Genomic DNA, 24,181 nt, shown 5'->3' on the forward strand with positions numbered 1-24,181 from the left:
GAAGGCGAATAATTTGTTTTCCCTTGTCTTTTGTCGATATTTGTAGCCAGGTTGTTGCCGTTTTGTCGCCAGTTTGTCGCCGTTTTGTCTCCAGTTTGTCTCCAGTTGGTCTCCAGTTTGTCGCCGTTTTGTCTCCAGTTTGTCTCCAATTTGTCGCCGTTTTGTCTCCAGTTTGTCACCAGTTTGTCTCCAGTTTGTCTCCAGTTTGTCGCCGTTTTGTCGCCAGTTTGTCACCAGTTTGTCTCCAGTTTGTCTCCAGTTTGTCGCCGTTTTGTCTCCAGTTTGTCTCCAGTTTGTCGCCGTTTTGTCTCCAGTTTGTCGCCGTTTTGTCTCCAGTTTGTCACCAGTTTGTCTCCAGTTTGTCTCCAGTTTGTCGCCGTTTTGTCTCCAGTTTGTCTCCAGTTTGTCTCCAGTTTGTCGCCGTTTTGTCTCCAGTTTGTCTCCAGTTTGTCTCTAGTTTGTCTCCAGTTTGTCGCCGTTTTGTCTCCAGTTTGTCTCCAGTTTGTCTCTAGTTTGTCTCCAGTTTGTCTCCAGTTGGTCTCCAGTTTGTCGCCGTTTTGTCTCCAGTTTGTCTCCAGTTTGTCGCCGTTTTGTCTCCAGTTTGTCACCAGTTTGTCTCCAGTTTGTCTCCAGTTTGTCGCCGTTTTGTCACCAGTTTGTCTCCAGTTTGTCGCCGTTTTGTCTCCAGTTTGTCGCCGTTTTGTCTCCAGTTTGTCTCTAGTTTGTCTCCAGTTTGTCGCCGTTTTGTCTCCAGTTTGTCACCAGTTTGTCTCCAGTTTGTCTCCAGTTTGTCGCCGTTTTGTCTCCAGTTTGTCGCCAGTTTGTCGCCGTTTTGTCTCTAGTTTGTCTCCAGTTTGTCGCCGTTTTGTCTCCAGTTTGTCTCTAGTTTGTCTCCAGTTTGTCGCCGTTTTGTCTCTAGTTTGTCTCCAGTTTGTCGCCGTTTTGTCGCCAGTTTGTCACCAGTTTGTCGCCGTTTTGTCTCCAGTTTGTCGCCGTTTTGTCTCCAGTTTGTCTCCAGTTTGTCTCTAGTTTGTCTCCAGTTTGTCGCCGTTTTGTCGCCAGTTTGTTGCCGTTTTGTCTCCAGTTTGTCTCCAGTTTGTCTCTAGTTTGTCTCCAGTTTGTCGCCGTTTTGTCGCCAGTTTGTCTCCAGTTTGTCTCTAGTTTGTCTCCAGTTTGTCGCCGTTTTGTCTCCAGTTTGTCTCCAGTTTGTCGCCGTTTTGTCTCCAGTTTGTCACCAGTTTGTCTCCTGTTTGTCGCCGTTTTGTCTCCAGTTTGTCGCCAGTTTGTCGCCGTTTTGTCTCCAGTTTGTCGCCGTTTTGTCTCCAGTTTGTCTCCAGTTTGTCGCCGTTTTGTCTCCAGTTTGTCGCCGTTTTGTCTCCAGTTTGTCGCCGTTTTGTCTCCAGTTTGTCTCCAGTTTGTCGCCGTTTTGTCTCCGTTTTGTCGCCAGTTTGTCACCAGTTTGTCGCCGTTTTGTCGCCAGTTTGTCGCCGTTTTGTCGCCGTTTTGTCTCCAGTTTGTCGCTTGTTTTGTCTCCAGTTTGTCGCCAGTTTTGTCGCCAGTTTGTTGCCAGTTTGTCGCCGTTTTGTCTCCAGTTTGTCTCTAGTTTGTCTCCAGTTTGTCGCCGTTTTGTCGCCAGTTTGTTGCTAGTTTGTTGCCATAATTCACAGTTTTACCGCCATTTGTCGCAAAATATCGCTGTTTGTCGCCATTTTGTTTCCTGTTCGTCGCCGTATGTCATTTCAATAAAGTCACGTTCGAAAATGTTTTTTCTTAACAAGGCGGATTTTTAACGTGTAGCGACAAATGGCAGCAGGTGTCGTTTGACGTCACACTACCGTAGTAGAGCAACGCTCAATAAATGTGAAAACATTAAAAAATGGGAGCTTTTACACACTGTCAGTGTACAGCGCTTTCTAGTGTCAATACATGTTGTTACAAACTGTCAGAGTCTATTGGGGGCTATTCCAGACTGTCAAAGTATAGTACCCTCTAGTGTAAAACATATATGTCTACAGCGTCATCTAGTGTAAAACATATCAGTGTACAGCGTCATCTAGTGTAAAACATCAGTGTACAGCGTCATCTAGTGTAAAACATATCAGTGTACAGTGCCATCTAGTGTAAAACATCAGTGTACTGCGTCATCTAGTGTAAAACATATCAGTGTACAGTGTCATCTAGTGTAAACATATCAGTGTACAGCGTCATCTAGTGTAAACATATCAGTGTACAGCGTCATCTAGTGTAAACATATCAGTGTACAGTGTCATCTAGTGTAAACATATCAGTGTACAGTGTCATCTAGTGTAAACATATCAGTGTACAGCGTCATCTAGTGTAAACATATCAGTGTACAGCGTCATCTAGTGTAAACATATCAGTGTACATCGTCATCTAGTGTAAAACACATCACTGTACAGCGTCCTTTTTTATGCTGAATGTTTTCACTTTTCGATGCATTCCATTTTTGCTGTTAATTGTTCCAATAATCGATATGAGCGGACGTGATTAAGGCTGTGCTCCTGGCTATCAACACTTCATTGTTATAAGGTTCCGAGTTGTTCACATATAATAAGCTACTAAACGTCGCCGATACAGATAATGATGTCACTGCCTTGTCTTATTATTTCCGTGTGCACAGATCGCATGTTTAAAGCAATAGTTAAATACGCTTCCTGCTCGAAGGAATTATTGAATCTAACAAATTTTCTCTCAACATTTGCCTGAATTGTTTCCTTTCGCTCATTACCTACTTTCCATGTGACCTTATTTTAGAGTATGACATCATATCCACATGACCTCATCTACAACTGATCTGCTCATAATATGAATATATGTCCACATGACCCGATAACCTTCTATCCTTTAATATCGTTTCCTGTTTCATTTTAAAAGTTTTTATTCTCTGTCATAGCTCACTCTTGTTTTTATAAATTACGGGAGCAGTCCGGAAAGCTCGGGTCACATCTCATGAGTGCGGAATCATATTATCTGTGCGGAACTTCTGTTCTAGGCGTTTTCAGTCCGGAACACTTGATCACCTATTATTAATACGAAACACCTAACCACGTATTATCTGTGCGGAACTTCTGTTCTAGGCGTTTTCACTCCGGAACGCATGGGTCACCTATTATCTGTGCGAGCACTTGATTACGTAAGATAAATCTTCAATTGATGGTTACGGCGTTGTCTGTCCTGAACTCTTTGAATACCCACTAATTGTGCAGATCACATATTTTACTTGTTATCTATGCGAAACACTTGGTTGACCTTATTTATCTCCGGAACACCGTGTCCACCGCATATCTTTTCGGATCACATGGTTCACTTACAGTTTAATGATGTTCTTCCTTGTGCTTTGGTGTTTGCTTGTCTTTATTATCAGTGTTATCTGTGCTCATCATAGCGTAACCTCCTAGCGGTAGAACGCATAGGTTACAAATGTTGGAACGTTTGTCATTATGTGTCAGAGTAAGTTTATTGTCGTGTTTGTGTCTCCTCACGCTCATATGTTATGCAGTAATTAGATGTCAATCGTCTTGTATTCTACTTGTTGGCTAGGATCATTCATGCTCCTGTGTATTCGTGTGACGTGTTGCGTATGGTGCCGTTGTTTGTACTATGCAAAGCCTCTTTGATGTAGACGCTGTCTTTCGAACTTCCGTAACCTCGACTGCTTTGTACATGTAGGCGGTAATTCTTAATATAGAATGTTTCGCTCTCTATTTTATTGCTTCTGAACAATCTTGAACTTGTCTTCGGGGTCCCAACTTTCTTTCACCTAACGTGTAGAACACCTCGCCCACTTGTTGGGCGTTACATATCCCTTGTTGCCAGGTACTAACACAGAACCTCCAAGGATGGAACAATAAGGCAACGTCTAACGGCCTGTCTGTAGAATAAAACGAGTATTTCGAGAACAATGTCAGTGACATATGGTTGGTATGTATAAGCGAAGTGAAACCATAGATTTGTAATTATAGAAAGAACTACATGTAGATATGACGTCTAAGATATTGCTATACTTAAACACAAGTCCTGAAGTAAGAAGATTTAGATCTCTGAATCACGAAGCATGGCATTAAATCGCAGAACTGATAGATAACGGTGACAGATATGCACAATGCATTCACATCGAAGGAAAATAAGGTGGTGATAGACGAGGTAGTGAGCTCACTGCTGTTGTGTTCCTTGAATATACATTCGTTTAATGACGGCAAGATTTCAGATGAATGTTTGGATTGAAGATAAAGAGAAAGAATAACATAGCGTTGTAATATCATCATTGTATCACCTCTGTCTGTAGAGTTCTTATATCATCAGTGTATTACCTCTCTCTGTAGAGTTGTAATATCATCAGTGTATCACCTCTCTCTATAGAGTTCTTATATCATCAGTGTATCACCTCTCTCTGTAGAGTTGTTATATCATCAGTGTATCACCTCTCTCTGTAGAGTTGTTATATCATCAGTGTATCACCTCTCTCTGTAGAGTTGTTATATCATCAGTATATCACCTCTCTCTGTAGAGTGTTATATCATCAGTGTATCACCTCTCTCTGTAGAGTTGTTTTATCATCAGTGTATCACCCCTCTCTGTACAGTTGTTATATCATCAGTGTATCACCTCTCTCTGTAGAGTTGTTATATCATCAGTGTATCACCTCTCTCTGTAGAGTTGTTATATCATCAGTGTATCACCTCTCTCTGTAGAGTTGTTATATTATCAGTTGATCACCTCTCTCTTTTGAGTTGTTATATCATCACCTCTCTCTGTAGAGTTGTTATATCATCAGTGTATCACCTCTCTCTGTAGAGTTGTTATATCATCAGTGTATCAACTCTCTCTGTATAGTTGTTATATCATCAGTGTATCACCTCTCTCTGTAGAGTTGTTATATCATCAGTGTATCATCTCTCACTGTAGAGTTGTTATATCATCAGTGTATCACCTCTCTCTGTAGAGTTGTTATATCATCAGTGTATCACCTCTCACTGTGGAGTTATTTTATCATCAGAGTATTAACTCTCTCTCTGTAGAGTTGTTATATCATCAGAGTATTACCTTTCTTTGTAGAGTTGTTATATCATCAGTGTATCACCTCTCTCTGTAGAGTTGTTATATCATCAGTGTATCACCTCTCTCTATAGAGTTGTTATATCATCAGTGTATCACCTCTCTCCTTAGAGTTGTTATATCATCAGTGTATCACCTCTCTCTGTAGAGTTTTTATATCATCAGTGTATCACCTCTCTCTGTAGAGTTGTTATATCATCAGTGTATCACCTCTCTCTGTAGAGTTGTTATATCATCAGTGTATCACCTCTCTCTGTAGAGTTGTTATATCATCAGTGTGTTACCTCTCTCTCTGTAGAGTTGGTATATCATCAGTGTATCACCTCTCTCTCTTAGAGTTGTTATATCATCATATCACCTCTCTCAGTGTTATATCATCAGTCTCTCTCTCTGTACAGTTGTTATGTCATCAGTGTATCACCTCTCTCTGTAGAGTTGTTATATCATCCGTGTATCACCTCTCTCTGTAGAGTTGTTATATCATCATTGTTTCACCTCTCTCTTTAGAGTTGTTATATCATCAGTGTATCACCTCTCTCTGGAGACTTTTTATTTCATCAGTGTATCACCTCTCTCTGTAGATTTGAAATATAATCATTTGATCACCTAAATGTTATATTATCATTGTATCACCTCCCTCTGTACAGTTATATCATCAGTGTATCACCTCTCTCTTTAGAGTTGTTATATCATCAGTGTATCACCTCTCTCTGTAGAGTTGTTATATCATCAGTGTATCACCTCTCTCTCTTTAGAGTTGTTATATCATCAGAGTTACCTCTATCTCTGTAGAGTTGTTATATCATCAGTGTATCACCTCTCTCTATCTCTCTGTAGAATTGTTATATCATCAGTGTATCACCTCTCTCTGTAGAGTTGTTATATCATCAGTGTATCACCTCTCTCTGTAGAGTTGTTATATCATCAGTGTATCACCTCTCTCTGTAGAGTTGTTATATCATCAGTGTATCACCTCTCTTTGTAGAGTTGCTATATCATCAGTGTATCACATCTCTCTGTAGAGTTGTTATATCATCAGTGTATCATCTCTCGCTATAGAGTTGTTATATCATCAGTGTATCACCTCTCTCTGCAGAGTTGTTATATTATCAGTGGGTCTCTCTCTCTCTGTAGAGTTGTTATATCATCAGTGTATCACCTCTCTCTCTTTAGAGTTGTTATATCATCAGAGTTACCTCTCTCTCTGTAGAGTTGTTATATCATCAGTGTATCAGTTCTCATTGTAGAGTTGTTATATCATCAGTGTATCACCTCTCTCTGTAGAGTTGTTATATCATCAGTGTATCACCTCTCTCTGTAGACTTTTTGTGTCATCAATGTATCGTCTCTCTCTGTAGACTTTTGATGTGATCAGTGTATCACCTCTCTCTCCGTAGAGTTGTTATATTATCAGTTGATCACCTCTCTCTTTTGAGTTGTTATATCATTAGTGTATCACCTCTCTCCCTGTAGAGGTTTTTTATCATCAGTGTAGAGTTGTTATATCATCACTGTATCACCTCTCTCTGTAGAGTTGTTATATCATCAGTGCATCACATCTCTCTGTAGAGTTTTTATTTCATCAGTGTATCACCTCTCTTTCTAGAGTTGTTATATCATCAGTGTATCACCTCTCTCTGTAGAGTTGTTATATTATCAGTGTACCACCTCTCTCTGTAGAGTTGTTATATCATCGTTGTACCATCTCTTTCTGTAGAGTTGTTATATCATCAGTGTGTTACCTCTCTCTCTGTAGAGTTGTTATATCATCAGTGTATCACCTCTCTCTGTAGAGTTATTATATCATCAGAGTATTACCTCTCTTTGTAGAGTTGTTATATCATCAGTGTGTTACCTCTCTCTCTGTAGAGTTGTTATATCATCAGTAGAGTTGTTATATCATCAGTGTATCACCTCTCTCTATAGAGTTGTTATATCATCAGTGTATCACCTCTCTCTGGAGACTTTTTATTTCGTCAGTGTATCACCTCTCTCTCTGTAGATTTGAAATATAATCATTTGATCACCTAAATGTTATATTATCATTGTATCACCTCTCTCTGTAAAGTTGTTATATCATCAGTGTATCACCTCTCTCTGTAGAGTTGTTATATCATCAGTGTATCACCTCTCTCTGTAGAGTTGTTATATCATCAGTGTATCACCTCTCTCTGTACAGTTGTGATATCATCAGTGTATCACCTTTCTGTGTAGAGTTGTTATATCATCAGTGTTTCACCTCTCTCTGTACAGTTGTTATGTCATCAGTGTATCACCTCTCTCTGTAGAGTTGTTATATCATCAGCGTATCACCTCTCTCTGTAGAGTTGTTATATCATCAGTGTATCACCTCTCTCTGTAGAGTTGTTATATCATCAGTGTATCACCTCTCTCTCTTTAGAGTTGTTATATCATCAGAGTTACCTCTCTCTCTGTAGAGTTGTTATATCATCATTGTATCACCTCTCTCTGTATAGTGGTTATATCATCAGTGTATCACCTCTCTCTCTGTAGAGTTGTTATATCATCAGTGTATCACCTCTCTCTGTAGAGTTGTTATATCATCAGTGTATTACCTCTCTTTGTAGAGTTTTTATATCATCAGTGTGTTACCTCTCTCTCTGTAGAGTTGTTATATCATCAGTGTATCACCTCTCTCTGTAGAGTCATCAGTGTATCACCTCTCTCTGTAGAGTTGTTATATCATTAGTTTGTTACCTCTCTCTCTCTGTAAAGTTGTTATATCATCAGTGTACCACCTCTCTCTCTGTAGAGTTGTTATATCATCAGTGCATTACCTCTCTCTCTGTAGAGTTGTTATATCATCAGTGTATCACCTCTCTCTGTAGAGTTGTTATATCATCAGTGTATCACCTCTCTCTGTAGAGTTGTTATATCATCAGTGTATCACCTCTCTCTCTGTAGAGTTGTTATATCACCTCTCTCAGTTGTTATATCACAGTCTCTCTCTCTGTAGAGTTGTTATATCATCAGTGTATCACCTCTCTCTGTAGAGTTGTTATATCATCAGTGTATCACCTCTCTCTGTAGAGTTGTTATATCATTAGTGTATCACCTCTCTCTGTAGAGTTCTTTTATTATCAGTGTATCACCTCTATCTGTAGAGTTGTTATATCATCAGAGTATTACCTCTCTGTGTAGAGTTGTTATATCATCAGTGTATCACCTCTCTCTGTAGAGTTGTTATATCATCAGTGTATCACCTCTCTCTGTAGAGTTGTTATATCATCAGTGTATCACGTCTTCCTGTAGAGTTGCTATATCTTAAGTGTATCAGTTCTCTCTGTAGAGTTGTTATATTATCAGTGTATCACCTCTCTCTGTAGAGTTGTTATATCATCAGTGTATCACCTCTCTCTGTAGAGTTGTTATATCATCAGTGTATCACCTCTCTCTGTAGAGTTGTTATATCATCAGTGTATCACCTCTTTCTGTAGAGTTGTTATATCATCAGTGTATCAACTCTCTCTGTATAGTGGTTATATCATCAGTGTATCACCTCTCTCTCTGTAGAGTTGTTATATCATCAGTGTATCACCTCTCTCTGTAGAGTTGTTATATCATCAGTGTATTACCTCTCTCTGTAGAGTTGTTATATCATCAGTGTATCACCTCTCTCTGTAGAGTTGTTATATCATTAGTGTATCACCTCTTTCTCTGTAGAGTTCTTTTCTTATCAGTGTATCACCTCTATCTGTGGAGTTGTTATATTATCAGTGTACCACCTCTCTCTGTAGAGTTGTTATATCATCGTTGTACCATCTCTTTCTGTAGAGTTGTTATATCATCAGCGTATCAACTCTCTCTGTATAGTGGTTATATCATCAGTGTATCACCTCTCTCTCTGTAGAGTTGTTATATCATCAGTGTATCACCTCTCACTGTAGAGTTATTATATCATCAGAGTATTAACTCTCTTTTTAGAGTTGTTATATCATCAGTATATCACCGCTATCAGTAGAGTTGTTATATCATCAGTATATCATCTCTCTGTAGAGTTGTTATATCATCAGTGTATCACCTCTCTCTGTAGAGTTAATATATCATCAGAATATTACCTCTCTTTGTAGAGTTGTTATATCATCAGTGTGTGACCTCTCTCTCTGTAGAGTTGTTATATCATCAGTGTATCACCTCTCTCTCTGTAGAGTTGTTATATCATCAGTGTATCACCTCTCTCTCTAGAGTTGTTATATCATCATTGTATCATCTCTCACTGTAGAGTTGTTATATCATCATTGTATCACCTCGCTCTGTAGAGTTGTTATATCATCAGTGTATCACCTCTCTCTGTAGACTTTTTATATCATCAGTGTATCACCTCTCTCTGTAGAGTTGTTATATCATCAGTGTATCACCTCTCTCTCTGTAGAGTTGTTATATCATCAGTGTATCACCTCTCTCTGTAGAGTTGTTATATCATCAGTGTATCACCTCTCTCTGAAGACTTTTGATGTCATCAGTGTATCACCTCTCCTTTATCATCAGTGTATCACCTCTCTATGGGGTCTTTTTATGTCATCAGTGTATCACCTCTCTCTGTAGAGTTGTTATATCATCAGTGTATCACCTCTCTCTGTAGAGTTGTTATATCATCAGTGTATCACCTCTCTCTGTAGAGTTGTTATATCATTAGTTTGTTACCTCTCTCTCTCTGTAAAGTTGTTATATCATCAGTGTACCACCTCACTCTCTGTAGAGTTGTTATATCATTAGTGCATTACCTCTCTCTCTGTAGAGTTGTTATATCATCAGTTTGTCACCTCTCTCTGTAGAGTTGTTATATCATTAGTGCATTACCTCTCTCTCTGTAGAGTTGTTATATCATCAGTGTATTAACTCTCTCTCTGTAGAGTTGTTATATCATCAGTGTATCACCTCTCTCTCTGTAGAGTTGTTATATCATCAGTGTATCACCTCTCTCTGTAGAGTTGTTATATCATCAGTGTATCACCTCTCTCTGTAGAGTTGTTATATCATCAGTGTATCACCTCTCTCTCTCTGTAGAGTTGTTATATCATCAGTGTATCACCTCTCTCTGTAGAGTTGTTATATCATCAGTGTATCACCTCTCTCTGTAGAGTTGTTATATCATCAGTGTATCACCTCTCTCTGTAGAGTTGTTATATCATCAGTGTATCACCTCTCTCTGTAGAGTTGTTATATTATCAGTGTACCACCTCTCTCTGTAGAGTTGCTATATCTTAAGTGTATCAGTTCTCTCTGTAGAGTTGTTATATCATCAGTATATCACCACTATCAGTAGAGTTGTTATATCATCAGTGTATCACCTCTCTCTGTAGAGTTGTTATATCATCAGTGTATCACCTCTCTCTGTAGAGTTGTTATATCATCAGTGTATCACCTCTATCTGAAGTCTTTTTATGTCATCAGTGTATCACCTCTCTCTGTAGAGTTGTTATATCATCAGTGTATCACCTCTCTCTGTAGAGTTGTTATATCATCAGTGTATCACCTCTCTCTGTAGAGTTGTTATATCATCAGTGTGTTACCTCTCTCTCTGTAGAGTTGTTATATCATCAGTGTATCACCTCTCTCTCTTTAGAGTTGTTATATCATCAGAGTTACCTCTCTCTCTGTAGAGTTGTTATATCATCAGTGTATCACCTCTCTCTCTTTAGAGTTGTTATATCATCAGAGTTACCTCTCTCTCTGTAGAGTTGTTATATCATCAGTGTATCACCTCTCTCTGTAGAGTTGTTATATCATCAGTGTATCACCTCTCTCTGTAGAGTTGTTATATCATCAGTGTATCACCTCTCTCTGTAGAGTTGTTATATCATCAGTGTATCACCTCTCTCTTTAGAGTTGTTATATCATCAGTGTATCACCTCTCTCTATAGAGTTGTTATATCATCAGTGTAACACCTCTCTCTGTAGAGTTGTTATATCATTAGTGTATCACATCTCTACTTGTAGAGCTGTTTGATCATCAGTGTATCACCCCTCTCTGTACAGTTGTTATATCATCAGTGTATCACCTCTCTCTGTAGAGTTGTTATATCATCAGTGTATCACCTCTCTCTGTAGAGTTGTTATATCATCATTGTATCACCTCTCTCTGTAGAGTTGTTATATCATCAGTGTATCACCTCTCTCTGTAGAGTTGTTATATCATCAGTGTATCACCTCTCTCTGTAGAGTTGTTATATCATCAGTGTATCACCTCTCTTTGTAGAGTTGTTATATCATCAGTGTGTTAACTCTCTCTCTGTAGAGTTGTTATATCATCAGAGTATTACCTCTCTTTCTGTAGAGTTGTTATATCATCAGTGTATCACCTCTCTCTGTAGAGTTGTTATATCATCAGTGTATCACCTCTCTGTAGAGTTGTTATATCATCAGTGTATCACCTCTCTCTGTAGAGTTGTTATATCATCAGTGTATCACCTCTCTCTTTAGAGTTGTTATATCATCAGTGTATCACCTCTGCCTGTAGAGTTGTTATATCATCAGTGTACCACCTCTCTCTCTGTAGAGTGGTTATATCATCAGTGTATTATCTCTCTCTCTGTAGAGTTGTTATATCATCAGTGTATCATCTCTCTCTCTCTTTGTAGAGTTGTTATATCATCAGTGTACCCCCTCTCTCTGTATAGTTGTTACATCATCAGTGTATTAACTCTTTCTGTAGAGTTGTTATATCATCAGTGTATCAACTCTCTCTGTAGAGTTGTTATATCATCAGTGTATCACCTCTCTCTGTAGAGTTGTTATATCATCAGTGTATCACCTCTCTCTCTGTAGAGTTGTTATATCATCAGTGTATTACCTCTTTCTCTGTAGAGTTGTTATATCATCAGTGTATTACCTCTCTCCGTAGAGTTGTTATATCATCAGTGTATCACCTCTCTCTCTGTAGAGTTCTTATATCATCAGTGTATCACCTCTCTCTGTAGAGTTATTATATCATCAGTGTATCACCTCTCTCTCTGTAGAGTTGTTATATCATCAGTGTATCACCTCTCTCTGTAGAGTTGTTATATCATCAGTGTATCACCTCTCTTTGTAGAGTTGTTATATCATCAGTGTATCACCTCTCTCTGTAGAGTTGTTATATCATCAGTGTATCACCTCTCTTTGTAGTATCACCTCTCTCTGTAGAGTTGTTATATCATCAGTGTATCACCTCTCTCTCTGTAGAGTTGTTATATCATCAGTGTATCACCTCTCTCTGTAGAGTTGTTATATCATCAGTGTATCACCTCTCTCTGTAGAGTTGTTATATCATCAGTGTATCACCTCTCTCTGTAGAGTTGTTATATCATCAGTGTATCACCTCTCTCTGTAGAGTTGTTATATTATTAGTGTATCACGTCTTCCTGTAGAGTTGCTATATCTTAAGTGTATCAGTTCTCTCTGTAGAGTTGTTATATCATCAGTGTATCACCTCTCTCTGTAGAGTTGTTATATCATCAGTGTATCACCTCTCTCTGTAGAGTTGTTATATCATCAGTGTATCACCTCTCTCTGTAGAGTTGTTATATCATCAGTGTATCACCTCTTTCTGTAGAGTTGTTATATCATCAGTGTATCACCTCTCTCTGTAGAGTTGTTATATCATCAGTGTATCAACTCTCTCTATAGAGTTGTTATATCATCAGTGTATCACCTCTCTCTGTAGAGTTGTTATATCATCAGTGTGTTACCTCTCTCTCTGTAGAGTTGTTATATCATCAGTATATCACCTCTCTCTGTAGAGTTGTTATATCATCAGTGTATCACCTCTCTCTGTAGAGTTGTTATATTATTAGTGTATCACCTCTCTCTGTAGAGTTGTTATATTATCAGTGTATCACCTCTATCTGTAGAGTTGTTATATCTTTAGTGTATCACCTCTCTCTCTTTAGAGTTGTTATATCATCAGTGTGTTTACTTTCTCTCTGTAGAGTTGTTATATTATCAGTGTATCACCTCTCTCTGTAGAGTTGTTATATCATCAGTGTATCACCTCTCTCTGTAGAGTTGTTATATCATCAGTGTATTACCTCTTTCTGTAGAGTTGTTATATCATCAGTGTATCAACTCTCTCTGTAGAGTTGTTATAACATCAGTGTATCACCTCTTTCTGTAGAGTTGTTATATCATCAGTGTATCAACTCTCTCTGTGTATCACCTCTCTCTCTGTAGAGTTGTTATATCATCAGTGTATCACCTCTCACTGTAGAGTTATTATATCATCAGAGTATTAACTCTCTTTTTAGAGTTGTTATATCATCAGTGTGTTAACTCTCTCTCTGTAGAGTTGTTATATCATCAGAGTATTACCTCTCTTTGTAGAGTTGTTATATCATCAGTGTATCACCTCTCTCTCTGTAGAGTTGTCATCAGTGTATCACCTCTCTCTGTAGAGTTGTTATATCATCAGTGTATCACCTCTCTCTCTTTAGAGTTGTTATATCATCAGAGTTACCTCTCTCTCTGTAGAGTTGTTATATCATCAGTGTATCACCTCTCTCTCTGTAGAGTTGTTATATCATCAGTGTATCACCTCTCTCTCTCTGTATAGTGGTTATATCATCAGAGTTACCTCTCTCTCTGTAGAGTTGTTATATCATCATTGTATCACCTCTCTCTCTTTAGAGTTGTTATATCATCAGTGTGTTACCTCTCTCTCTGTAGAGTTGTTATATCATCAGTGTATCACCTCTCTCTCTCTGTAGAGTTGTTATATCATCAGTGTATCACCTCTCTATGTAGAGTTGTAATATCATCAGTATATCACCTCTCTCTGTAGAGTTCTTTTATTATCAGTGTATCACCTCTCTCTGTAGAGTTCTTTTATTGTCAGTGTATAACCTCTGTCTGTAGAGTTGTTATATCATCAGTGTATCACCTCTCTCTGTATAGTGTTATATCATCAGTGTATCACCTCTCTCTGTAGAGTGTTATATCATCAGTGTATCACCCCTCTCACTGTAGAGTTGTTATATCATCAGTGTATCACCTCTCTCTCTGTAGAGTTGTTATTATCAGAGTTATCAACTCTCTCTGTATAGTGGTTATATCATCAGTGTATCACCTCTCTCTCTGTAGAGTTGTTATATCATCAGTGTGTTACCTCTCTCTCTGTAGAGTTGTTATATCATCAGTGTATCACCTCTCTCTCTTTAGAGTTGTTATATCATCAGAGTTACCTCTCTCTCTGTAGAGTTGTTATATCATCAGTGTATCACCTCTATCTGTAGAGTTGTTATATCATCAGTGTACCACCTCTCTCTGTAGAGTTGTTATAACATCAGTGTATCACCTCTTTCTGTAGAGTTGTTATATCATCAGTGTATCAACTCTCTCTGTATAGTGGTTATATCATCAGTGTATCACCTCTCTCTGTAGAGTTGTTATATCATCAGTGTATCACCTCTCTCTCTGTAGAGTTGTTATATTATCACTGTACCACCTCTCTCTGTAGAGTTGTTATATCATCAGTGTATCAACTCTCTCTGTATAGCGGTTATATCATCAGTGTATCACCTCTCTCTGTGGAGTTGTTATATCATCAGTATATCACCTCACTCTGTAGAGTGTTATATCATCAGTGTATCACCTCTCTCTGTAGAGTTGTTATATCATCAGTGTATCACCTCTCTCTTTAGAGTTGTTATATCATCAGTGTATCACCTGTCTCTGTAGAGTTGGTATAACATTAGTTGATCACCTCTCTCTTTAGAGTTGTTATATCATCATTGTATCATCTCTCACTGTAGAGTTGTTATATCATCATTGTATCACCTCTCTCTGTAGAGTTGTTATATCATCAGTGTATCACCTCTCTCTGTAGAGTTGTTATATCATCAGTGTATCACCTCTGCCTGTAGAGTTGTTATATCATCGGTGTATCACCTCTGCCTGTAGAGATGTTATATCAATAGTGTATCACCTCTCTCTGTAGAGTTGTTATATCATCGCCATTTTTTTATCATACGTATATCATCAGTGTATCACCTCTCTCTGTAGAGTTGTTATATCATTTATTTTTTTCCGTTAGCCACACGACTCATAGGTTAAACAACAAACACATAATTACATAATGTGGTACAAATATGAAAGAATGTTATACAAATTAGGTTAAATGGAGAGTAAGCTTACAATGATATTGTAGTGTACAATTAGTTCTATCAATCACTAAATATTATTTTATTCTTAACGGCCTATCAACACATAAAAGGTAATTTGACTCAGACTGAATTCAATTATACGTACATGAAATCAATTGAAGACGGGTTCACTATTAAAACAGCATTCCATGGCACTGGCTGTACTCACTATTCTACGCGTAATGTAAAGGAAGGGAAATAACTCCACCAAAACCACGAAATAATTGTCGTTCTTCGTACCATGTGAAAAACACACAAACAACCTAGTCAATGATTATTAAATTGATCATATTACATACTTTATCATGTTACATACCTTATCATGTTACATTCTTTATCATGTTACATACCTTATCATGTTACATACTTTATCATGTTACATACCTGATCATGTTACATACTTTATCATGTTACATACCTTATCATGTTACATACTTTATCATGTTACATTCTTTATCATGTTACATTCTTTATCATGTTACATACTTTATCATGTTACATACTTTATCATGTTACATTCTTTATCATGTTACATACCTTATCATGTTACATACTTTATCATGTTACATTCTTTATCATGTTACATACTTTATCATGTTACATACTTTATCATATTATCATATCATGTTACATACTTTATCATGTTATATACCACCATTTCAGTAATAGTCATCAACCCACAACATCCATGAATCAAGTATTTAATTCATTTATTGAAAATAAAACTGAGGAAACAACTGTAAAAATCAGTGAAATAAACAGGTTGTAAAATGTTTAATAAAATAGTTGATAGAAGAGTTAATCCAGTCACTCACTAAGTCCTAACATTGAACTATCTACAATGGATTTTAACGAAATATACATGAACTATATATTTATTCAGGAAAAACCCCAAATATGCCATTTTATATACATTTTGTACTTGTATCTTACACAGTGTAAAAGAAAGAATCCATCATATTGAGAATTGAAGCATGTTGTATGTCTGTTGTTTAATACATTGTATGTCAGTTATGTAACATATTGTGTGTCTATTGTTAAATACATTGTATGTCAGTTATGTAACATATTGTATGTCTATTGTTTAATACATTGTATGTTTGTTGTGTAACATATTGTATGTATATTGTTTAATACATTGTATGTCAGCTGTGTAACATATTGTATGTCTATTGTTAAATACATTGTATGTCAGTTATGTAACATATTGTATGTCTATTGTTAAATACATTGTATGTCAGTTATGTAACATATTGTATGTCTATTGTTTAATACATTGTATGTCAGTTATGTAACATATTGTATGTCTGTTGTGTAACATATTGTATGTCTATTGTTTAATACTTTGTATGTCAGTTGTTACATATTACTGTTGAATAATCTAAATATACGTCATATCATTATCAAATAAATCAATCTGTATATTAATTATTCGGATGGACTTTAACAAATCACGTACGAAGGGGAGTAACTCTGCTGGCTTTGTACTGGTTTCACATAAGCCGAGTCTATTTTATATAAAACAAACCCAAAGGAAAACACACCACACATAAACATCGCGGTGGCAAAAAGGAAGAAACCAGGGAGTTCACAAATGATTAGTGTTCAATGACTTACTTACATTAATTGAACACAAAACTTCTGGTATCACTTGCTTTGAAAACACTGCACGACATTTTCACTCCCAAAATAAGTAAAATTCTTTTTCATTACACAAAACAATGGCTGCTAAAATATCTATCAACAATATAACTATCGTGAAACGATGGCTTATCAAACAACAATATAACTGTGGTGTAACAATAGTTTCGTCAACAGCAATATAACTGTGGTGTAACAATGGTTTAGTGAACAATAAAAATATAACTGTGGTGTAACAATAGTTTAGTGAACAATAAAAATATAACTGTGGTGTAACAATGGTTTAGTGAACAATAAAAATATAACTGTGGTGTAACAATAGTTTAGTGAACAATAAAAATATAACTGTTGTGTAACAATGGTTTAGTGAACAATAAAAATATAACTGTGGTCTAACAATGGTTTAGTGAACAATAAAAATATAACTGTGGTGTAACAATGGTTTAGTGAACAATAAAAATATAACTGTGGTGTAACAATGGTTTAGTGAACAATAAAAATATAACTGTGGTGTAACAATGGTTTAACTGTGGTGTAACGTCAACAGCAATATAACTGTGGTGTAACAATGGTTTAGTGAACATGCAATATAACTGTGGTGTAACAATGGTTTAGTGAACAATAAAAATATAACTGTGGTGTAACAATGGTTTAGTGAACAATAAAAATATAACTGTGGTGTAACAATGGTTTAGTGAACAATAAAAATATAACTGTTGTGTAACAATGGTTTGTAACAATGGTTTAGTGAACAATAAAAATATAACTGTTGTGTAACAATAGTTTAGTGAACAATAAAAATATAACTGTGGTGTAACAATGGTTTCGTCAACAGCAATATAACTGTGGTGTAACAATGGTTTAGTGAACAATAAAAATATAACTGTGGTGTAACAATGGTTTAGTGAACAATAAAAATATAACTGTGGTGTAACAATGGTTTCGTCAACAGCAATATAACTGTGGTGTAACAATGGTTTAGTGAACAATAAAAATATAACTGTGGTGTAACAATGGTTTAGTGAACAATAAAAATATAACTGTGTATTTAAACAATAAAAATATAACTGTGTGACTGTCCAACACTAACAAAGTTAAAAATAGTGAACAATAAAAATATAACTGTGGTGTAACATGGTTTCGTCAACATAGTTTAGTGAACAATAAAAATATAACTGTAAAAATATAACTGTGGTAACTGTGTCAAAAACACATCAAATGGTGTGACTGTCCAACACTGTCACAGAGACATATGTCATCGCTGTGACTGTCCAACACTGTCAAAGAGATGTGTGTCATCGCTGTGACTGTCCAACACTGTCACAGAGACTGTGTGTAACATCGCTGTGACTGTCCAACACTATCACAGAGACGTGTGTCATGTGTGACATCAACTCACAGAGTGACTGTCCAACACTATCACAGAGACGTGTGTCATCGCTGTGACTGTCCAACACTATCACAGAATAGAGTCATCGCTGTGCCTGTCCAACACTATCACAGAGACGTGTGTCATCGCTGTGACTGTCCAACACTATCACAAAGACGTGTGTTATCGCTGTGACTGTCCAACACTGTCACAGAGACGTGTGTCATCGCTGTGACTGTCCAACACTGTCACAGAGACTAGAGTCATCGCTGAGACTGTCCAACACTGTCACAGAGATTAAGGTCATTGCTGTGACTGTCCAACACTATCACAGAGACTAGAGTCATCGCTGTGACTGACCAACACTATAACAGAGACATGAGTCATCGCTGTGACTGTCCAACACTGTCACAGAGACATGAGTCATCGCTGTGACTGTCCAACACTATCACAGAGACATGTGTCATCGCTGTGACTGTCCAACACTATCACAGAGACGTGTGTCATCGCTGTGACTGTCCAACACTGTCACAGAGAGTCATCGCTGTGACTGTCCAACACTGTCACAAAGACATGAGTCATCGCTGTGACTGTCCAACACTGTTACAGAGACGTGTGTCATCGCCATTACTGTTCAACACTGTCACAGAGACGTGTGTCATCGCTGTTACTGTCCAACACTATCACAGAGACTAGTCATCGCTGTGACTGTCCAACACTGTGAGTCATCACTGTGACTGTCCAACACTATCACAGAGATATGTCATCGCTTTGACAGTCCAACACTATTACAGAGACTAGAGTCATTGCTGTGACTGTCCAACATTATCACAGAGACTAGAGTCATCGCTGTGACTGTCCAACACTGTCACAGAGACGTGTGTCATCGCTGTGACTGTCCAACACTATCACAGAGATGTGTGTCATTGTCGTGTCTGTCCAACACTGTCACAGATACATGAGTCACCGCTGTGACTGTCCAACACTGTCACAGAGACGTGTGTCATCGCTGTGACTGTCCAACACTATCACAGAGACTAGTCATCGCTGTGACTGTCCAACACTGTCACAGAGACGTGTGTCATCGCTGTGACTGTCCAACACTATCACAGAGACATGAGTCATCGCTGTGACTGTCCAACAATATCACAGAGATTAGTCATCGCTGTGACAGTCCAACACTATTACAGAGACTAGAGTCATGGATGTGACTGTCCAACACTATCACAGAGACTAGAGTCATCGCTGTGACTGTCCAACACTATTACAGAGACTAGAGTCATCGCTTTGACTGTCTAACACTATCACAGAGACTAGAATTATCGCTATGACTGCTCAACACTATCACAGAGATTAGAGTCATCGCTGTGACAGTCCAACACTATTACAGAGACTAGAGTCATCGCTGTGACAGTCCAACACTATTACAGAGACTAGAGTCATCGCTGTGACTGTCCAACACTATCACAGAGACTTGTCATTGCTGTGACTGTCCAACACTATCACAGAGACGTAGGTCATCGCTGTGAGTGTCCAACACTATCACAGAGACATATGTCATCGCTGTGACTGTCCAACACTGTCACAGAGCTTAGAGTCATCGCTGAGACTGTCCAACACTGTCACAGAGACTAGAGTCATCGCTGTGACTGTCCAACACTGTCACAGAGCTTAGAGTCATCGCTGAGACTGTCCAACACTGTCACAGAGACGTGAGTCATCGCTGTGACTCCCCATCATTACCACAGAGACTAGAGTCATCGCTGTGACTGTCCAACACTATCACAGAGACTAGAGTCATCGCTGTGACTTCCCTACACTGTCACAGAGCTTAGAATCATCGCTGAGAATGTCTTACAATATCACAGAGACTTGTCATCGCTGTGACTGTCCAACACTGTCACAGAGACGTGAGTCATCGCTTTGACTGTCCAACACTGTCACAGAGACATGTGTCATCGCTATGACTGTCCAACACTATCACAGAGACATGTGTCATCACTGTGACTGTCCAACACTGTTACAGAGACGTGTGTCATCGCTGTTACTGTCCAACACTGTGTCATCGCTGTGACTGTCCAACACTATCACAGAGACTTGTCATCGCTGTGACTGTCCAACACTGTCACAGAGACGTGTGTCATCGCTGTGACTGTCCAACACTGTTACAGAGACGTGTGTCATCGCTATTACTGTTCAACACTGTCACAGAGACGTGTGTCATCTCTGTTACTGTCCAACACTATCACAGAGATGTGACTGACATTATCACAACGTGAGTCATCGCTGTGACTGTCCAGCACTGTCACAGAGACTAGTCATCGCTGTTACTGTCCAACACTATCACAGAGACTAGAGTCATCGCTGTGAGTGTCCAACACTATCACAGAGACATATGTCATCGCTGTGAGTGTCCAACACTGTCACAGAGCTTAGAGTCATCGCTGAGACTGTTCAACACTGTCACAGAGACTAGAGTCATCGCTGTGACTGTCCAACGCTATCACAGAGATTTGAATTATCGCAATAACTGCTCAACACTATCACAGAGATTAGAGTCATCGCTGTGACTGTCCAACACTATTACAGAGACGTGAGTCATCGCTGTGACTGTCCAACACTATCACAGAGACGCTGACTGTCCAACACTGTCACAGTCATCGCTGTGTGTCATCGCTGTGACTAGTCACAGAGATCGTCATGTTACTGTCCAACACTATCACAGAGACTAGTCATCGCTGTGACTGTCCAGCACTGTCACAGAGACGTGTGTCATCGCTGTGACTGTCCAACACTGTCACAGAGACGTGTGTCATCTTTGTTACTGTCCAACACTATCACAGAGACTAGTCATCGCTGTGACTGTCCAACACTGTCACAGAGACGTGTGTCATCGCTGTGACTGTCCAACACTATCACAGAGACGTGAGTCATCGCTGTGACTGTCCAACACTATCACAGAGACTAGTCATCGCTGTGACAGTCCAGCATTGTCACAGAGACTAGAGTCATCGCTGTGACTGACCAACACTATAACAGAGACATGAGTCATCGCTGTGACTGTCCAACACTATCACAGAGACTAGAGTCATCGCTGTGACTGACCAATACTATAACAGAGACATGAGTCATCGCTGTGACTGCTCAACACTATCACAGAGACTAGAGTCATCGCTGTGACTGTCTCTAGAGTCATCGCTGTGACTGTCCAACAGTGTCACAGAGCTTAGAGTCATCGCTGAGACTGTCCGACACTGTCACAGAGATTAAGGTCATTGCTGTGACTGTCCAACACTATCACAGAGACTAGAGTCATCGCTGTGACTGTCTAACACTATCACAGAGACTAGAGTCATCGCTATGAGTGTCCAACACTGTGACTTCCCTACACTGTCACAAAGACATGGGTCATCACTGTGACTGTCCAACACTGTCACAGAGACGTGTGGCATCGCTGTGACTGTCCAACACTATCACAGAGACGTGAGTCATCGCTGTGACTGTCCAACACTATCACAGAGACTTGTGTCATCGCTGTGACTGTCCAACACTATCACAGAGACTCACAGAGAGTCATCGCTGTGACTGTCCAACACTATCACAGAGATTATGAGTCATCGCTGTGACTGTCCAACACTATCATCGCTGTGACTGTCCAACACTATCACAGAGACATGAGCCATCGCTGTGACTGTCCAACACTGTCACAGAGACATGAGTCATCGCTGTGACTGTCCAACACTGTCACAGAGACGTGTGTCATCGCTGTGACTGTCCAACACTATCACAGAGACATGAGCCATCGCTATGACTGTCCAACACTGTCACAGAGACGTGAGTCATCGCTGTGACTCCCCATCATTACCACAGAGACTAGACGCATCGCTGTGACTGCCCAACACTATCACAGAGACTAGAGTCATCGTTGTGACTGTCCAACACCGTCGAAGAGACTAGACTCATCGCTGTGACTCCCAAACACTGTCACAGAGACGAGAGTCATAGCTTTGACTCCCCAACACTGTCACAGAGACTAGAGTCATCGCTGTGACTGTCCAACACTGTCACAGAGACATGAGTCGTCGCTGTGACTGTCCAACACTGTCACAGAGACATGAGTCATCGCTGTGACTATCCAACACTGTCACAGAGATGTGTGGCATCGCTGTGACTGTCCAACACTATCACAGAGACTAGAGTCATCGCTGTGACTGTCCAACACTGTCACAGAGACTAGAGTCATCGCTGTGACTGACCAACACTATAACAGAGACATGAGTCACCGCTGTGACTGCCCAACACTGTCACAGAGACATGTGTCATCGCTATGACTGTCCAACACTATCACAGAGACATGTGTCATCACTGTGACTGTCCAACACTGTTACAGAGACTAGAGTCATCGCTGTGACTGTCCAACACTGTCACAGAGACTAGAGTCATCGCTGTGACTGTCCAACACTATCACAGAGACTAGAGTCATCGCTGTGACTGTCCAACACTATCACAGAGACTAGAGTCATCGCTGTGAGTGTCCAACACTATCACAGAGACGTGTGTCATCGCTGTGAGTGTCCAACACTGTCACAGAGACGTGAGTCATCGCTGTGACTGTCCAACACTGTCACAGAGACTAGAGTCATCGCTTTGACCGTCCAACACTGTCACAGAGACGTGTGTCATCTCTGTTACTGCCCAACGCTATCACAGAGATTTGAATTATCGCAATAACTGCTCAACACTATCACAGAGATTAGAGTCATCGCTGTGACTGTCCAACACTATCACAGAGATTAATCATCGCTGTGACTGTCCAACATTGTCACAGAGACGTGAGTCACCGCTTTGACTGTCTAACACTATCACAGAGACTAGAGTCATCTCTGTGACTGTCCAACACTGTCACAGAGACATGAGTCATCGATGTGACTGTCCAACACTATTACAGAGATTAGAGTCATCGCTGTGACTGTCTAACAATATCACAGAGATTAGTCATCGCTGTGACAGTCCAACACTATCACAGAGACTAGAGTCATCGCTGTGACTGCTCCTTACAATACTATGAATCTAATTTGCTATCTAAACAGTACACTGCTCACATGAATAATTGCTATTATTTTTGTAACCTTCTATGTGTGCTCTCAGCGGGAAGTTACATAGTAGTTATGTATAACATCGACAAGTATGGCCTTTAAGGCACGCGTGTTGCATGGTGATTTATATGATATCTTCGGGAGAAAGCACGAAACTGGAAAAACTAGTGCGCAGCAGTGTTGTGACATTGAGTTACACTGATCGTCATACCATGAGGTAGTCTTCATAGAGACACATCATTTTCTGATATTTTGATTAATTTCTGATAGCATTAAACAATGGCACGGCTGACGGAAGTTCAGAGGGATCGGGCTATTGCTATGATTATGCAAGGTTAAAGCAAATAGAGGTTGTCAGACATTTCCGTCTCCATATTTGTACTAAAGAACGTCTTGTTAGACGTCTCAGGGAAACTGGGCGGGCTGCTGACAGACCTAGGTCTGGGCGTCCGCGCGTGACGTCACAATGTCAGGACAGGTTTATTCGTTTCGCTCATTTTCGCAATCAACACCTTACTGCCACTGAATATGCCATTCATACCATAGGTACTCATAACCGTCCTATACCTTCAAATTACCACAGGAAACGACTGCGGGAAGTTGATCTGCGGGCATGTCACAAATTTGTAGGTCCGCCCCTTACCGCTGCTCGTCGTCATCGTCGTACGGCCTGGTTGGCGGCACATGCCCCCAGAATGTTCCCACTGAGACAGTGGAGGCGGGTCTTGTTTACTGATGAGTCCCGGTATACCCTTTATCGAGCAGACGTTCGACGTCATATATACCGACGTCGCGGAGAACGTTTTGCCGACTGCTGCGTAGTAGAGTCGGATAGGTTTGGGATGGATTGGTTATGGTGT

The 24,181-nt window shown here is 39.4% G+C and overlaps 1 protein-coding gene across 1 annotated transcript; it reads right to left on the reverse strand.

Moving 5' to 3' along the window:
- Nucleotides 1–24,100, reverse strand: LOC132547410 (uncharacterized; the record flags this gene model as incomplete). The annotated part of the gene is made up of 3 exons (XM_060211168.1): nt 23,900–24,100; nt 961–1,599; nt 1–453 (listed from the first exon to the last, which is right to left on the reverse strand). Coding segments are annotated over exons 1-3 (1,293 nt in total), but the record flags the coding sequence as incomplete, so codon positions are not given.
- Between the last annotated feature and the right edge of the window lie 81 nt (nt 24,101–24,181).

The sequence above is a fragment of the Ylistrum balloti genome, unplaced genomic scaffold, assembly GCF_031769215.1.
Source record: "Ylistrum balloti isolate Yb309-2 unplaced genomic scaffold, AGI_CSIRO_Ybal_v1 Utg369954, whole genome shotgun sequence".
In the NCBI taxonomy this organism is placed as follows: Eukaryota; Metazoa; Mollusca; class Bivalvia; order Pectinida; family Pectinidae; genus Ylistrum; species Ylistrum balloti.